The 17,770-nt window shown below is 55.0% G+C and overlaps 1 protein-coding gene across 3 annotated transcripts; it reads right to left on the bottom strand.

The window, feature by feature from the left end:
- Positions 1 to 11,711: 11,711 nt before the first annotated feature.
- On the bottom strand, positions 11,712 to 17,769 carry KLF10 (KLF transcription factor 10). 3 transcript variants are annotated; one of them, XM_002710589.5, is made up of 4 exons: positions 17,451 to 17,769; positions 14,596 to 14,826; positions 13,581 to 14,496; positions 11,712 to 13,279 (listed from the first exon to the last, which is right to left on the bottom strand). In XM_002710589.5, exons 1-4 carry the CDS (start codon positions 17,622 to 17,624, stop codon positions 13,011 to 13,013), a joined length of 1,590 nt encoding a protein of 529 aa, XP_002710635.4. In that variant the 5' UTR covers positions 17,625 to 17,769; the 3' UTR covers positions 11,712 to 13,010. The 3 variants fall into 3 exon arrangements, with proteins under 3 accessions (XP_002710635.4, XP_051700643.1, XP_051700645.1); XM_051844683.2 differs by lacking the exon at positions 17,451 to 17,769 and adding an exon at positions 15,549 to 16,119; XM_051844685.2 differs by lacking the exon at positions 17,451 to 17,769 and adding an exon at positions 15,533 to 16,117.
- Position 17,770: the final 1 nt, after the last annotated feature.

The raw sequence follows: 17,770 nt of genomic DNA on the forward strand, positions 1-17,770 counted from the left end.
CAGGAAGTCGCCAGGAGCCTGGAGAAGGCGGAGCTGCTGGCACGTGGAAGCTCAGGTGAGGGAGGAGTGTGTGCCCCATACAACAGGCAGAGCCAGGAGGAGGGGCAGAGTGCCCAGGGAAGGTGTGGAAGTCTTCACGGTGGACCTGAGTATGCTCCACCTTGGCCTTGAAGGACGTTATCCCAAGGACAGGTGGTGAACCTGCCTGTGTGAGCCCACATCAGACGTTGAAGCACACATGAGAGGCGGCGTGTGGAAGATCTGGGGATGTCATCGGAAGGTGTCCAGGTCAGCCTGAGGAAGAGCCACGCCTCCACGGAAAGTGTGGGCCTTCTGGTCCTGCACAAGGCCCCTCCTCAATGTGGTTGAGTCAGGTACCTGTTGCCTGGGCCGGTTTCCTCACCCTGGACACGATTCCACTTTGTCGTGTCCCTCGCGGTTAGATCTGGTTGTGTGACTTGTTCCTGGAGCAAGATGTGTGTCCACCCAGAACCTCAGAGTGCGACCGTTTTTGGAATAAGGGCCTTTGAAGGGAAAGATCTCCAGATGAGATCCTGAATTAGGGGTCCTAAAATGCAATGGCAGTGTCCTAAAGGGACAGCAGAGGAGAAGACGCAGCGACCCGCAGGGGAGGAGGCCACATGAGCCCCTGGGCATGGACCAGATTCTAGCCTCTAGCCCAAGGGGTCAGCCCTGCTCACACCTTGATTTCGGGCTTTCAGATTGGAGAACTGTGGGAGGATAGATTTCTGTTGTTTTAAGCTACTCAGGTAATACATGTGTGATAGGGGAGCCCTGGGCCCTAATTCCGGCCCTAACTCCTCCCACCTGGGGTCTCTGCTCTTTCCCCTCTCACTGGCGGCATGATGACAGTCCCTAGGGTGGCGTCGGAAGCCGCTGCCGAGGCTGGGGGAGCCACGGAAGGAATGTGCCTGGTTTCCTGAATCTTCACCCACAGTGCAGAAGCCACCTCAGCTGTAGGACACAGACTATCTGCTTTCTAGATGCATCTGTTACAGAGGCCAGCGTTAGCCACCCCTAGAGTAATCAGCTGTCATTCTGGCTTGCATAGCCCTCTGGGGGAAATGACAGCTCCAGCCTGTCACAGAGAGACAGACCCTCTGTGAATATGCTAGGAAAATCCTATCATCAGGACTGGGCATAAAACCTTTCCAATCAGAAAACACGGCAAAACGGACCGGGACCCTGCCTGCGCCCAGCCTGCAGCCTAGGGGCCAGCTCCTCCAATGGATGCCTACAGAGGCCTTTGGCTGGGCGAGTTTCCCTGGGAGCCAGCCAGCCAGGCTCCAAGAAGAGAGCCCTTGCACCGTGTGGTGCAGGCTGCGCAGGGCAGGCACTTTTTTTTTTTTTTTTTTTTTTTTTTTTTTTTTTTTTTTGACAGGCACAGTGGACAGTGAGAGAGAGAGAGAGAGAAAGCTCTTCCTTTGCCGTTGGTTCACCCTCCAATGGCCGCTGCAGCCGGCGCGCTGCGGCTGGCGCACTGCGCTGATCTGAAGCCAGGAGCCAGGTACTTATCCTGGTCTCCCATGGGGTGCAGGGCCCAAGCACTTGGGCCATCCTCCACTGCACTCCCTGGCCACTGCAGAGAGATGGCCTGGAAGAGGGGCAACTGGGACAGAATCCGGCGCCCCGACCGGGACTAGAACCCGGTGTGCCGGCGCTGCAAGGCAGAGGATTAGCCTAGTGAGCCGTGGCGCTAGCCAAGGGCAGGCACTTTTGAGGAAGGCAGTAGGGAGGAATGAGGCCCCAGAGGACGGGCGAGGTGCTCCAGCGTCTTGTGCTGTGGGCCAGGCTGGCATGCCCCGTATTCCTTTCACCACCACTCTGGGCACTGGGCGCAGCCGAAGCAGCTTGTCTGAGGAGCTTGGCCATGGCCAGCCGGAGCTGGGAAGGTGCTGCAGGCCCCTGTCCACGTCAGCACTGACCAAGTGATGCTAGTCACTCTGCCCCCAGAATGCATGGATGCTGCTGGAATCAGAGGCTAAGATCATTGGGTGATGCCCCCTGAATGCCCTGCCCTGTGGGTCACAGGGTGTCTCTGAATAGGAGTTTGAGCCCAGATCACTGATTCTGTGTGGATCACAGCAAACGCTGGTGTAGCTGAGTAAGAGCGAAACTTGTATCAGTGCTTATCACATGACATGTTTCAGTCTCTCTCTTGCAAACTCCCCACCCCCGACAGACCCCAAAGCAAGGACATTAGGAGGCTGGTTAATGTCCCTAGCTGGCAGGCTGGGGCCGGGGGTAGGGACAGCGGAGGTGCCCTGGCTGATGTTGCAGAGGCTACTTCAGCCACACTGCGGAGTCCCAGTGTCCCCTGTGGCTCAGTCAGTGGCAGCTCCGCCTCTCAGCCATGGTGGAGGGCGTTTCCAGCCAACGACATATCCCCAGAATGGTTTTTTTTTCTTTTTCTGTCTCTCTTCCCTTTCCTGTCTGGCCTGAGAACCAGCCTGTGTCTTTGTTACAGCAGCTCCTCCCAACTCATACAGTCTCCGGCTCTTCTTTCCTGCCCCGAAGCAGACGCTGGTCGTGAACAAGGTTAACGGTGGACGGTGGTAAGAGTTATTTCTAGACAGGAGGAGCCGTGTGGGCAGACACAGGCAGCCTGCTGACATTCTCAGGGTACCTCCTTCCCAGAACTAATTCAGGTGCTGTGTGTGTGTCCATTCTTAGACCAAGTTCTTTTGAGGTCAGCCCTAATATCATGCCCATCGTATCTGAAAAAGCTGGCTCAGGAAGTGAAACAGCATGTCCATGGCCAAGTAAGTGGGAGGCCGTGGTTTGAAACCAGGATCTCAATGGTTTGCATTGAACACTGGGGCAGACAGAAATGGAGCCATTGCTTCCAGACCCGCCCCTTCTTCCCTTGGATTCATGGGGGGCTGGGTGGGATCTGAAGCCTGCAAACTTCTGCCCCACACATGCGTGGCGAGGGCCAGTCCAGACCTGCCAAACCAGAGCAGAGCAGGCAGGACCAGGGCCAACTGTAGGTCCAGTTCTCTTCCACATTGGCCAGTGGCCACTGCAGAGACCACCCAGGGAGCCTGCACTCAGGCCAGGAGATGCCGGGTGGTTTGAGCACATCCAGGTTTGTTCCCATTGGAAAGGATTTGCTACACAGCAGCTAAAGAACGCCTGGAAACAGAACTAAACACTCCCCAAAAACGATCGAGTTCAGAAAAAGAGGTTAGACTCCTCTTCATCCCAGCATAAGCTTACAGAGGAGAAGCAGGCTCGGAGCGCCAGCTTAGCTCCGGGTGGCGGGTGGCAGGGACTCAGCTGATCTGCCTCACTCACCCTGGGGTCTCCGTGATCTAGCAGTGCGTGTGCCTGCGCAGTCCCCCATCAGACTGCCCTTTGTGGCCGCTGAAGGCCAAGATCGCATTGGTCAACATTTCCAGGCCGGGCCTTTGCGGCTGCTGGGAGGTGCACATGGGATTCTCATCCCCACTGACAGCCGGGGCTCACTGCCGATTCATCTCACCCCCGGCTGCCGCCTCACTCGCCCAGATCCACCTAGCCAGTAAGGCTAGAATTAGGATCTGAAGCCCAGCAGAGCGTGTGCTTCTGACCACCATTAGGGGAAGGAGATCAGCGTTCTGCCCAGTTGACTACTGTGCTGTCCTCACCACCACAGCTGGGCACGAGGCGGCGCCTGCTGGCCCTGTCTCCTGTATGTCCTACTCCTTAGCGTCCTGCCCCCCTGTCCCCGCTTCCTCCAGCAGCTTCCCATGGGTCCTAGCCTCCCTCTGTCCTCCCTGCTTGTAAGATGCTTCAGATGAGAGGAATGGAGTACTTCCGTGAAATACTCGGGATCCCAGTGAAGGCCTTCCCAGAGGCCTCCCGGAGCATCTAGCTGCTGTCATCACACTGTCTAAGACAAAGGCTCATAATCCTTACTTTGTCCTCTCCAGCTCAGCCGGGGCTCTGGTGGGGAGGGAGGGGCAGGGTGCAGGCAGCTTGCTTCTCTGGGTAGACACCACCACACGGAGCGGCAAGGGGCAGTGGCTGTGTGACCCAGCTGTTGAGATGTTGCTCTGGGATGCCTGCAGCCCATGTCAGAGTTTCTGGTTCAAGTCCTAGTTCTGCTTCTGACCCAGCTTCGTGCCTATGCAAGAAGGTACACGCTGAATCTCAGAGCGGGAGAGCAACTTTCTCACGGAATGACCAGGACCAGAACCAGGCTGTCATGGTTAATTAAGTATCAACTTAATTGGGCCACAGGGTGCCCATGTATTTGACCAAACATTATGAGTGTGTTTGTGAAGGTATTTTTAAATACTTTATTTTCATTTTATTTGTAAGGCAAAAAGAGACGGAGGAGAGAGAAAAAGATCTATATCTATATTTAATATCGAAAAAAGTCTTCCATTTGTTGTTTCACTCCCCAAATGTTCGCAATCGCTGGACTGGACCAGGCCTAAGCCAGCAGCCCCTATTTCAATTCGGTCTCCCATGTGTGTGGAAGGAACTCAAATACTTGTGCCTTCACCTGCTGCCTCCCAGGGTGTACTTTAGCAGGAAGCTAGCTCAGAAGTGGAGCTGAGACTCCACTCCAGGCACTCCGACATGAGTTGCAGTGTCTTAACCCCTGCACCAAACTCCGGTCCTGCGAGGGTTTCTTGTGAGATGGGCACTTGAGTCGGTAAAGCAGGACGCTACCCCCCCCCCCCCCCCCCCGCTGTGAGTGGGCTTCATCGCATTTGGTGGAAGCCCAGTAGAATAAAAGGCTGAGTAAGGCGAAAACTCCTCCCTGACCACACTGAGCTGGGACATGCTTGTTTATGTCCATGTGTGTGTGCGTTTGTGTGTGTGTGTGTGTGTGTGTGCCTGCCTTTGGGCTCATATTGAAATATTAGCTCTTTTGCGTCTTGAGCCTGCTGGTCTTTGGACTAACACCACACTCTTGGCTCTCTCAGGTCTTCAGCTTGCTGACTGCTGATCTTGGGACCCACCAGTCCCTATAACCACAGCAATCTATTCCTTTTAATAAATGCCCCTCTTTCTCCCATTTGTACATGGGGAGGACATCTGAGTTTGCAGCCACGTGTGTGTGTTTGCGTTACAGATGTGTCTGTCCTGTTGGCTCTGTGTCCCTGGAGAACCCTAGTATACCAGCCCTCCTGGTTTGATCCGGGCCCTTTCTCTGACACCTGTTCCGAGGCATTGCTGTCTAGAGCACCAGAAGCTGTGCTATTTGAGTCATTTCTCAAGCTGGTCTTGCACTGGTCAGCAAAACGCAAGGACCAGATTAAGACACCAGAACAGAGTAGGACAACTCTAGGAGAAAGTCCCTGGTGTCATCTCCTAAAAGTGGACCTAGCACCAAGGCTTCTTTGGTGGAGGTCCCCATCGCTGGGCCTGCCTTACCCTGAGCATTCTCCAAAGAGAAAGGGAAGGTGGCACTCTCAGTCATTCTAGGCCGAGACCTTGACGGCCACGGAGCACCTTCACGAGCCTTGTGTGTGTCACTGTTGCTCAGATCTCTTCCCTGCCCCGTTGCAAATACAAGCCAGGCAATCGGAGTGCCCTGAGACTCCCAGAGTTTGCAAGGTGGAATGAATGGTCCTTCGAGCCCTCACAAGAATGAAGGGAACAAGACAATGGCTGCCCTCAGCGTTTGGTAACCTTTGAACTCTGCGCATCATGGAACAACTTCCTAATTGTCCTCCTCCCTAAAGCCTCTCAGGCCTCCTCCGGGGTCAGTTCTCAGGGTGACAAAATCTACTGAGCCTCTAAAAGATTTAGGCACTGCCTCTGCTAAATGCTGACGACACAGCAGTGAGAAAGACCTCGTGGACTTGTACGTTCAAGAGAAAAAAAAAGGACAGACATGGAACGATTTCACGAAAGGGTAATGATGTTTACGAGAGTAGAAATCGCAGGGAAACCTTCCCAGCGGAAGAGCGAGCGTCCACGAAAAGTCAGAGTTCGGACCCGGGGTAAAGACCGGGAGAGGTTGGTCGGAGCCTGCTGGTGCAGGGTCTGTGGGACTCGCTCAGTGCACCACGGCAGCCACAGCCACCTGTGGCTCCTGAGCACCTGACGCCGTGGCTGCTTCCAGTTGAGATGCGCTGAAAGTGTGGAAGACACACTAGGTCTTAAAGATGAGTACCAAAAACAGATGTACTATGTCACCGATCATTTGTACTGGTTATATGTTGAAATAATATTTTGGATATGTTGGATTAAATAAAAATGTTAACAATTTCTTGTTGACTGTTTTGATATGGCTACTAGAAAACTTCAGCACATACACGAGGCTCACGTGATGCTCCCATCACACAGCACTGTTCTAGACCATGTTAAAACGCCTGCATTTATCCTGGCAGCACTGGGCAGTGTGTTTTAATCAGGGGAGTGACACGATCAGAATCGCATTTTCCAAAGACCCATGGTGAAGACAGGACAGAGGCCGGGAGAGCAGCGAGGAGTGTTGCCCTGGTTCAGGTGAGATGCCGGCTTGCATGGGGTCTAGCAGCACAGGAAGAGAGAACATCTTAAAAGCAAATCACTACTACCCACAGCTCTCTCTCCAGCGAGAAATGATAGGCTGACCCATTTGAAATTTCCATATTTGTCGCTCAGAACTGGTGGCATACTGAAAATGCCAACCAGGGCCAAAGTTGGGACAATAGAGTCACAGAATTCATAACTCAGAGAATGACATGAATACTCATGAGTACATACTTACATAAATAACTCAATAATAAGTGGAGAAACAGCAGCTCTTTCTTACAAGCGAATTCCAATGACTAAATAATGAGGGAATTAACATGTCACAGTAATAATGACCTCAGGAAAGATCCACAAAATGGTACTAAACAGACAAAGTTTAAGCACAGCTTATGTGCATAGTTTTAAAAGTATTTCCCTGGCCAGCGCTGTGGCATAGCTGGTAAAAGCCACCCCCTGCAGTGCCAGCATCCCACGTGGGCACTGGTTCGAGTCCCAGCTGCTCCACTTCCAATCCAGCTCTCTGCTATGGCCTGAGATAGCAGTGGAAGATGGCCCAAGTCATTGGGCTCCTGCACCCACGTGGGAGACCCAGAAGAGGCTCCTGGCTCCTGGCTTTGGATCAGCCCAGCTTCAACCATTGCCTCCATTTGGGAAATGAACCAGCAGATGAAAGACTTCTCTCTCTCTCTCTCTGCCTACCTTTCTGTAACTAATTCTGCCTTTTAAATAGATAAATAAATCATTTTTAAAAAATAGAAAATCACAAAAAGTAATTTAAAAATAAATTTAAAAATGTATTTCCCTCCAAATATTTAATAAAGAGGAAAGTAGTAAGTTTACCATGGAAACTTCCAGAAGACATTGCCTTGGCCAAGTGAGCAAGGTTAGCATCAGCAGCTACACAGATGGCCATCAGGTAATCCTCGGTATGATACGCAGTGAGTGTATCACCACTCTCTTGTATCTGTCCCAGCAAAACACCGGACAAACCCAGGCTGAGGAACATTCTACAAGATAACTAACTGACCAGACAGAGGAACATTTCCAGTTAGGAGGAGGCTACAGAGGTGTGACAAGTAGATGCACTGGGAGATTCTGGATTAGGTCCTGTAGTTGAAGAAAGACAGTAAACAAGCCAACAAAAGCTGGTGTGATCTGAAGTTCTATAGTCTATTATTATTTTTATTTCATGGAAAAGCAGAGATCTTCCATCTGCTGGTTAATGCCTCAAGTTCCCCAAGTGCCAGCAACAGCCAGGGCTGGGCCAGGGCAAGTCCACAAACCTAGAACTCAATCTGGATCTCCCACGTGAGTGGCAGGGACCCAACTACCCTCCCAGAGTGTGCATTAGCAGGAAGCTGGAGTCAGAAGCAGAGCTGGGCTTGAACCCAGACACTCTGATACGGGCCGGAGTCTTAAGTGCCCCAAGTTCTACAGTTGCATTAAAAGTATTATATGTACATATCATGGTTAATTTCTTAGTTTTGGTAAACATTCTATAGCTATATAAGATGTTACCATAAGGAGAAGCTAGATTGAGGATATATAGGAACTCTTTTCTGCAATTTTTTCTCAATCTCAGATTATCTAAAAAGAATTGCTAAGGCAGCTGAATATGAGCAATTTCATCTTCATATGTCAGACAAGAACAATCAAAGTTGAAGTTCTAAAGCTAAATTAATATCACACGATCATAGCATGCTACAACTGTACACATTTGGAGGCAGCATTTTTCATCAACATCCGAGTTTGCATAGATGTTCAACTCAAGAATAATACTTCAGGGTGGGCATTTTGGCAAAGTGGGTTAAGCTCTCATGTGGGACGTTCGCACCCCATGTCTGAGGACCTGGTTCAGGTCCCAGCTATTCTGAGCTTTCCAGCCAGCTTCCTCCTAATGCACCAGGCCTGCAGCAGGGGCAGGTGGATAAGGACTTGTGTTCCTGTCACCCACAAGGGAGACCCAGATGGTGTCCCTGGCTCCTGACTCCAGCCTGGCCCAGCCCTAGCTGTTGTGGGCATTTGGGAGGTGAGCCAGTGGTTAGATCTCTCTCTGCCTTTCAGATAAATAAGTATATCTCTTTTTAAAGATAATGCTAGGGCCGGCGCCACAGCTCACTGGGCTAATCCTCCGCCTGTGGCGCCGGCACACCGGGTTCTAGTCCCGGTCAGGGCGCCGGGTTCTGTCCCAGTTGCCCCTCTTCCAGGCCAGCTCTCTGCTATGGCCCGGGAGTGCAGTGGAGGATGGCCCAAGTGCTTGGGCCCTGCACCCCATGGGAGACCAGGAGAAGTACCTGGCTCCTGCCTTCGGATCAGCGCGGTGCGCCGGCCGCAGCGGCCATTGGAGGGTGAACCAACGGCAAAGGAAGACCTTTTTTTCTGTCTCTCTCTCTCACTGTCCACTCTGCCTGTCAAAAAATAAAAAAAAAATTTTTTAAAAAAAGATAATGCTAGGGGCCAGTGCTGTGGCTTAGTGGGTAAAGCTGCTGCCTGTAGAGCTGGCATCCCATATGGATGCTGGGTCGAGTTCCGGCTGCTCCACTTCCGATCCAGCTCTCTGCTGTGGCCTAGGATAGCACTGGAAGATGGCCCAAGTCCTTGGGCCCCTGCACCCATATGGGAGACCTGGAAGAAGCTCCTGGCTTCAGATTGGTCCAGCTCCGACCATTGCAACCATCTGGGTAGTGAATCAGCAGATGGAAGACCTCTCTCTCTGCCTCTCTGTAACTCTGCCTTAAATAAATAAATCTTAAAAAAAAAAAAAAGTAGATACTACTATTCTATCCAAATCTGATGATTTACAAGATCCATAAGGAAAAGTCTCAGATGCCAGCTAGGACTGGGAAAAACACGGCTAACAGTGGCACAGTTCCACTGGCCATGTCATTGCAAGGGACTGGGCCCTGGGATGAAGGAATACTGCGGTCGCCTCCTTCGTCCCCTCCTTTTGGAGACCAGCCACCGTGAGGACTCTGAGGTCCAGGTGCCCCACAGTGGTGTTGCAAGCCTGCAAAGCCTCTTCCTAGCAGCTGCATTGCACCAGGGTCAGGGTGTTAGGTTTCCACGAAGAGGTAACAGGTGCACAGCAAACTTGAGGCCCAAGTCCCACAGCTGGTGCCAGGCAAGTACACAGCCCCTTGCCACGGTGGTCGACAGCGAGCCAGACTCCAGGCCAACGGTTAGCTGAGCATCATGGAAGGCGTCCTCATGGCCTCAAGGGGATTTCAGAGCAAACTAAAACAGTCATCCTCATAATTACACTCCACACACCCAGCAAGGAGCGGCTTCTTCCCGTTCAGGGGTGACCAGCAAGCGTTTCTCTCCAGAGGCAGATTTTCATGCAGCTTAAGTAACAGTGTTTATTGTATTTAAGGCACCACTTAATGGGCTGAGTTAATTTAACTTCTGAGCTGAGCAATTCAAAATGTAACAGGGCAGCTCTTTTCATGTGCCGTTCATTATTCGCTGAGTGTCCCCTTTAACTTAAATGCCACTTAGCAAGGCTTTATTGAGAAACAGAGGTATACTTCAACTTCAAATCATCCAAAGGAGAAGACTGTTTAAATATAACTGTTCTTTAGAACTGGCTGGTCATACATCACCAACATATACACTTCTGGCCTCACCGAGTATATATTCTCTAACTTGGTTTGTGTTAGATATGCTTCTAAGGTTCTTTTTTTTTTTTTTTTAAGATTTATTTATTTATTTGAAAGAGTTACATAGAGAGGAGAGGCAGAGAGCAGTCTTCCATCTACTGGTTCACTCCTCAATTGGCTGCAATGGCCAGAGCTGCGCCGATCCGAAGCCAGGAGCCACTTTCCGTTTGCCTTCATTCTGGGGTAAGCTACAGTGCCTAACTTAGGGTTCCCAATCTGCTGAAATTCTGGCGAGAATCTCTTGGGAATCTGTTTCTGCAGACTCTTCTGCACCTAACCCTGTTTGCTTTTTTTTTTTTTTTTGACAGGCAGAGTGGACACAGAGACAGAGAGAGAAGTCTTCCTTTGCCATTGGTTCACCCTCCAATGGCCGCCACTGCCGGTGCACCGCGCTGATCCGATGGCAGGAGCCAGGTGCTTCTCCTGGTCTCCCATGGGGTGCAGGGCCCAAGGACATGGGCCATCCTCCACTGCACTCCCTGGCCACAGCAGAGAGCTGGCCTGGAAGAGGGGCAACTGGGACAGAATCCGGTGCCCCGACCAGGACAAGAACCCGGTGTGCCGGCGCCACAGGCGGAGGATTAGCCTAGTGAGCCGCGGCGCCGGCACCGTTTGTCTTTTTGTTGCTTTACGCTCTTCCTTTGGATGCTGTGATGGTTCACTTCTTTGCTTTTTCTCCTCTTTTTCCTTGCATCTTCTCCCAATTGTTTCACCTAAGTGTCGGCATACCACAAAAGGTTTTATTCTCTCTCTCTCTCTCTTTTAAAGACTTATTTATTTGAAAGGCAGAGTAACAAAGAGGCAGAGGCAGAGAAGAGGGAGAGACAGAGAGAGGTCTTCCATCCACTGGTTCACTCCCCAAATGGCCACAATGGCCCGAGCTGCGCTGATCCAAAGCCAGGAGCCAGGAGCTTCTTCTGGGTCTCCCACATGGGTGCAGGGCCCAAGGACTTGGGCCATCTTCTGCTTTCCCAGGCCACAGCAGAGAGCTGGATTGGAAATGGAGCAGCCGGGTCACGAACTGGCGCTCATATGGGATGCTGGCGCTTCAGGCCAAGGCATTAACCCACTGCACCACAGCACCAGCCCCTCTGAGGTTCTAAATTTGAAGGAGACCCTAAGAAAAACACAGACACCAAGTCCTTGTCACACTAAGTGACAATGTCAAGATGAGAACGGTTTTTTTTTTTTTTTTTTTTTTTTTTTTTTTTTACAGGCAGAGTGGACAGTGAGAGAGAGAGACAGAGAGAGAAAGGTCTTCCTTTGCCGTTGGTTCACCCTCCAATGGCCGCCGCTGCAGCCGGCGCACCGCACTGATCCTGGCAGGAGCCAGGAGCCAGGTGCTTTTCCTGGTCTCCCATGGGGTGCAGGGCCCAAGCACCTGGGCCATCCTCCACTGCACTCCCTGGCCATAGCAGAGAGCTGGCCTGGAAGAGGGGCAACCGGGACAGAATCCGGCGCCCCAACCGGGACTAGAACCCGGTGTGCCGGCGCCGCAAGGTGGAGGATTAGCCTATTGAGCCACGGCGCCGGCGATGAGAACGGTTTTACAAATGCAATGAACCAATCATATATATCAAAGGAAAATCTTTATTGTAAACAAGATATAAAGTACAACAAAAGAAATATTGTGCAAATTTTGAGCCACAAGAATTTTTTTTTGAGAGACTATTTTCCAAAGAGTCCAAGTTTTTCTGTCAGAAATCTACACCTGATGCACAGAAAACTGTTAAGTGGGAAGATATAGTGACATTTTTCACTATATAAACAATTTATTGTTTCACCACTGTGTGTATCATCCACTATACAACAGAACAGAAATACTGTTAACAAAAGTGAATGTTCTAATAACAATTTTCCTACCCATCTACTTCCACATCCGCAAAAAACTCCTATAAATGAACAGGACCACATCTGTCCGTCTGTGAGCAACGCTCGCTAATGCTCTCCTTCAGTAAAGCACGTAGGACATCCTCAGCACGTAAGGGCACTTCACTGCTGACACAGCCATCTTTTTCAAGGAGTTATCTAAAATTCTTGACATCCCTTCTTCACAATATGTATTTTCATCTTCATATTTTTTTTTCCCTAAACAAAGTGCAGTTTATCTTAGCGTCTACGGAAAACACATCGGTATACAATTTTCAAATCTACACAAGAAACTGCAGGCAAACTAAAAGTTCAAAGCATAATAAAATGCCTAGATATAATCATGTTAAACTTTTAAAACCGAAGTGGGGGGAAAAATGGTAGCTACACACTTCAAAAAAGCAATTAAATTAGTGAGGATTCCAATTCTTTGGGCCCTCTTGAGCAATGTACAGCCATTCAATCCCAAACATCAACAATAGTGTGCCGGCACCTGCCGCAGGTGTGCCTGATAACTACACCACAGAGCTGGCTGGGAAGACCAGGAACAGTAAACAAGATAACTCTTGGAAAAGATGACGCCGGCCGGCGCTCAGCTCCACCTCTGTACCGTAAGGTTCGTCTCCAGTCTCTCGGTTCTTGAAACCAGTGCTTGAGAAGAATCACATTGAAGAGTTGGTCTCAAGTATCCACAGCAAAAGAAAGTAACAAATGTGCACACAAACCCGAATCTGTGCTACCTGTGCTGACCTCATCAGAAACCTTCAGAGAATGTTGGAAGGAACAAAACCTCTCTCATCTCTCTCATGAGAAAAGAAACGCAACCTGCCCTTCTGTGACCTGCCTGTGGCCGCAGCGCGCGTCACCCGGCCCAGGCTGGCCCTCGCCCAGGCGGCGTGGGGCGTCCACTGTCAGCCCAAGCCAGAGAGGCCCCGCCCGGCCACGCCACCACGGGCTCCCGGCGGCCACCACAGTCAGTTCCGACTCGTCAGCAGCCGGCCGTCACTGCGGGCACTGCGTGGGCGTGGGGGTCGGCGGGAGGGCGATGTCATTGAGCTTGCTCACTTCCATCTGCCAGTTGGGGAGCTTCTTGGCTGACAGATGGCGGCGGGCGTGCTTGGTCAAGTGGTCGCTCCGCATGAACCGCCGGTCACACATGGGGCAGGCGAACTTCTTCTCCCCGGTGTGGGTTCGCCGGTGCCTGGAGAGCTCATCGGAGCGGGCGAACCTCCGCTCGCAGCCCTTCCAGCTGCAGCTGAAAGGCTTCTCCCCTGGAAGAGAGAGGGCCAGACACAGTTACACACGGCCGCGCACTCCCCGACGGGAAAGGCTGTTGGACACCTACTGCTCCGCTTTCAACATCACATTTCCCCGTATAAAGAAGCCCAAGGTGACAAGGCCTTCCGAGCTGCACTACGGCGGAGAGGCCACAGGCTGATGGTGCTGATGGAGGACCCAGCCACTGGCCAGCACAGAAGCCCGCTGCAACATGCCTGGCTCACCGTGTGACCACAGACACAACTCTCCCCTCCCGACACCCGCGGTACAGACACACATGACAGCAGCCGGTACCTGTGTGTGTTCTCATGTGGGCCTTCAGATGAGAGCTTTTGAAGTAGGTCTTGCCACACCCTGGGTGGCTACAGATGTGACTTCTTATCCGGGATGAGTCGATCTGAGGAGTGACTTTGGCTGCTGCAGGGGAAAACCCGGGGGCGGGGGCGATGGGAGACAGTCTGGTACCGTTGGGGCTCACCACAGGTGGCTTTGGGCTGGGCACCACAGGCTGCGGCACGACAAACATGACAGCCCCTTTGGGCACCTGTGCGCCCATGAACACGACAGGGGGGCAGACGGCGGGTGGCTGGCTGGGCGGAGTGCTGGGAACGACAGTTGTCACGACAGGGTTGTTTGCGGGGAGGGGAACCATCTGGCAGATGACCGGCATGGAGGGCACGGTCCCTGCAGACACGGCGGGCGGAGAGACCAACACCGACTTCTGTTGTGGGGACGCGGGGGCTGGCTGAGACCGGCAGATGACCGTCTCCGAGGAAGGCACAGAAAAGTCAAAAAGAGCAGCCCCTGCTTTCTCATCAGCGTCGGCCGCGGCGCTCTGCTCACACTTGGATCTGTTTGGCGACACAGCTGCACACGGTATGTTTTTCCTTGCAGCCTCAACGCTTGGGTGGGCTCGTCTCCGAAAAGCACTGTCCTGATAGGCAGCGGCGCCGGCTGCTTTCACGGGGCAGGACCGGTGGTTGCAGAGCTGGGCGTCCGCTGTATGGCGGATCACGCTGGTTGCCTGAGCCTTGGGGAGCTTGGGGAGCACCACCGGGCTCTTCTCTTCTTCCTTGAAAGGGGCAGCGGCAGGGTAAGGCTTGGCGGCGTCTGAGAGGGATTTGAAGTGCCCAGTAGATGGCGCTGGTGCCAACAGATTGGACGCTTGCGAGGGTTCAAAGTCCGAGGGGCTGTAAGGGGGGGTCAGACACTGGAAGAGACACAGAAGCGCGAGAAATTCAGAGTTCATTACTGACCGCACTGGAAACCCCGCGATCTACAGCACTCTTAAAAAACCCGCGGCACTTACAAAGGCAGGGATGGTGTGAAAATCGGGAGTCCCCGGGAGCAGGTTCTCTTCCTCCGACAGGTCGGACACTGGTGTGACCGGTCTGTTCTCCAGGTACTTCTTAAAATCCGACTTCCAGCTGCAGCTCATGGACATGAGCGCCTCCACGGCTTCGAAATCACTCTTCTCCGCTGTTTTGTTCCAGCAATACACACTCTCTTTCGACCTTTCAGAGTTCATCTCCATTCTCTCCTGTGAAAACGACACCGGGGCTCAGCCTGACTGATGAAGGGCAGTGGTTGAAAGCCCCGCCTCCCCACCTGCAACAGGGCTCAGGCAAGAGAGCTAAGGGAGGATCCGCAAGGAAGCCTGGGCTTTTCTCAGCACCCCAGCCGCGCCGTGAGGTCCCGATAAAAAAAAAAAAAAAAATTAAAAAAAAAAAAAGGCCAGCCCTTCCTTAGAAAGGCAAAGCGGGGTGGACAGCACTCTGACCTGTTGATAACGGGTCTGATCTTTGGAAAGTCACTTTAGACTTTGAGATACCAAAGGATACGTGATCCTCAGGGTCACGCTCAAGTTATGGGAGGCGATGGGAAACCTCACATTGTCAGGCTGCAAAGCTTTCAGTGCGGTCTCAACTTCTCCCTATCTGCATTGCCTTTCTATCTCACAGTGGTCTGGCTCTAACTATGACCAACACAGGCAATATTAAAAAATCAGATAATCAGGAACCTGAACATTCTAGGGATGTGCAAAAGCCTGGCCCGTGGAGTGTGAGGAGCAAGAGAATCTAGTTTCGTGTAGCACGGCTTACAGCACACGCTTTGCGCTGACCTACACAACCCTCTCCCTGCACTACCTCACGCGACGGGAGAGATCCCCGCCACCGCCTCTCCCATGTTTCACTTAAAAATCCAACTCCAGACTCCCAGTCAAAGCCGAGACTGTGCAAAAATACCGAAAAAGCGATTTACTGTCGCAAGGCGTGATTCTCATGGCTTGTTTTCGGACACGCACGATCCTTTCGTAACGAACTCGTCAGCGCCGCTAACAATGCCATTGCATAACAGCGCGCGCCTTTATGTAAGCCGCCGCGGCCAGCGGCGTCCGTGTGTAAACGCCGCCTCAGAGCGCCACCGCGAAGAAAGGAGGCCGGCAGGAGGGGAGCCGGGCGCTGAGGAAAGGGAGCGGGCCGCGAGGCAGGAGAGGGAGCGGGGGCGGCGGCGGCCGGGGAGATCCTCGCGGGCGGGCGGGCGGGGACGCACGGAGGGGCCGCCCGCGCCTCAATGAGGCTCACGGGTGAGTCACTGGGAACATTCCCCGCCGCGCGCACGTCTCAGCGCCCCGGCCCCCGCCATTGGCCAGCCGGCCGGCGGCCCGCGCCCCGATTGGCTGGGAGGCCCAGGGCGGGGGCGGGGGGAGGGAGGCGGAGGGGGCGAGGCATGTGAACAAAGCGTGATCAGCGGCTGCTCCGGGCGGCGCAGGAAACGTGAACTGGGAATTGCCGCGCCGTCACCTTTCCCCTACTTCCTGAGCCCCGCGGGGCCCCCGCCCTCGCGCCGGCCTGGGGGAGGGGCCGCGGGCGCCGCCGCCAACCGCCCCGCAGTGCGCGCCCGGCCCGCGGGGAGGGGCGGGGCGGGGCCGCGCGCCCCGGCTCCGGAGGCGCCCGCCCCTTCCAGCTCCCCGCGAGCCGCCGTTCCCTTAGGAACCGACTGCAGGGCTGGGCCTCGCTCCCGCCCCTGGCGGGGGCCGGGGCTGGGTCACTCGGGGACGAGAAGCTCCCCGGGCGCACCCGCCCCCGGCCCACCCCCGGCCTCCGCCTCAGCTGCCGGGAGGAGGAGCCGGGTGCCCGCGCGGAAACCCGGCCGCCGCCCTCCTCCCGCCCGCAGCCCCCGGGGGGCCCCGGCCGAGCCCTCGGCGCTTCCCGCCCACGCGGCCCGCGGGACCTCAGACCACCCCGTCTCTCCCCGCAGCCGCGGCGCCCCCTCCGCACGGCTTCCGGCAGCGCCGGCCCCCGCGCGCCGCCGTCTCCAAGGGTTCCCAGACGTGTGCAGCCCCCACAGGCATCGGCTCCAGACGCGCGGCCCCCACGGCCTGTGCGCCTCCCGGCTCGACACGCGCGGCCCCCGCGTCTCGCGGTCCCAGCCGCGGAGTCCTGCTTCCCACCCTCCCGCCCCCTCCGAGGGGTCGTCAGCAGGCGGCCACCTGCCGCCGCCGGGGATGGAGAGGGGGGTCTCCTCCCGGCGTCTGCTGCGGCCGGCTGGCCACACTCGGTGGTCGCTGAGCCCGCGCGTGCCATCCCCGGCGCCCCCTCCCCCCGCCCCGGGCTGTCTGCGGAGCAGCCTGTTCCCCGAGGTCCTGGGCTGGCAGCCCGTGTCCTGCAAGCCTCAGCCCAGACCCCCACCCCACAAAGTGGGCAGCCCCTTGCTGTGGACACGCACCCCCTCCCCCGAAAGCTTGCCCGCTTCCACCCTGGGTCTCGTTCCTGATCCCGACTGGGGCGGCCCTGCCCGGTGCCAGGTGCAGGGTGGTCCCCTCCCCTAACCTCGCAGCAGAGCGGCAGCCCTCTGCCCTCGCCCCCCCACTCCTCCCCGTCATCTGCCGCCGTAGGTGTCCCTGCGGGGCAGCCCCTTCCCCTCCTCTCCACACCTAGAGTAAGCGCGCTCTCCCCTGGGTCCACCTCGTGACCCTCCCGCGACACATGCCCGCACCAGTGCCCACTGCCTGCAGGCAGGACGCCCCTCCCTCGCCCCCCGACTCCGCGGCAGCCCCGGCTCTCAGGCGTGGCGGCTGTCAGGGTCTCGGGGTTCGCGCCCTCGCCGGTCCCCAGACACGGCGCAGCGGGGAAGCACCGGGGGCATCCTCAGGTGACTCACCGGGGCCTGCTGGAGGGAAGCGCCGAAGTTGAGCATGTCTGGCTGCCTGGCCGCCCGCGGCGAGCTGACTGCCTGCGAGGCTGCTGGCTCGCCGGGCCTCAGACGGACGCGCAGAGCCACTCGACGCCGCTCCCGCCGCTGCCCGCGCCGCGCGCCGTCTGCCCCCCTCCCCATTCAGGTAGCCGCTCCGCCTGCCCCGCGCCGCGGGCGGGGGCGGGGGCGGAGCCTGCCGCCGGCCAATCAGCGGCAAAGGTGTGTGAGGCGCCGACCAATGGCCTTGCGGGGCCACGCGTGATCAGCGGCTGCCCGGCGGCGTGAAG

The sequence above is a fragment of the Oryctolagus cuniculus genome, chromosome 6 (assembly GCF_964237555.1).
Source record: "Oryctolagus cuniculus chromosome 6, mOryCun1.1, whole genome shotgun sequence".
NCBI lineage: Eukaryota > Metazoa > Chordata > Mammalia > Lagomorpha > Leporidae > Oryctolagus > Oryctolagus cuniculus.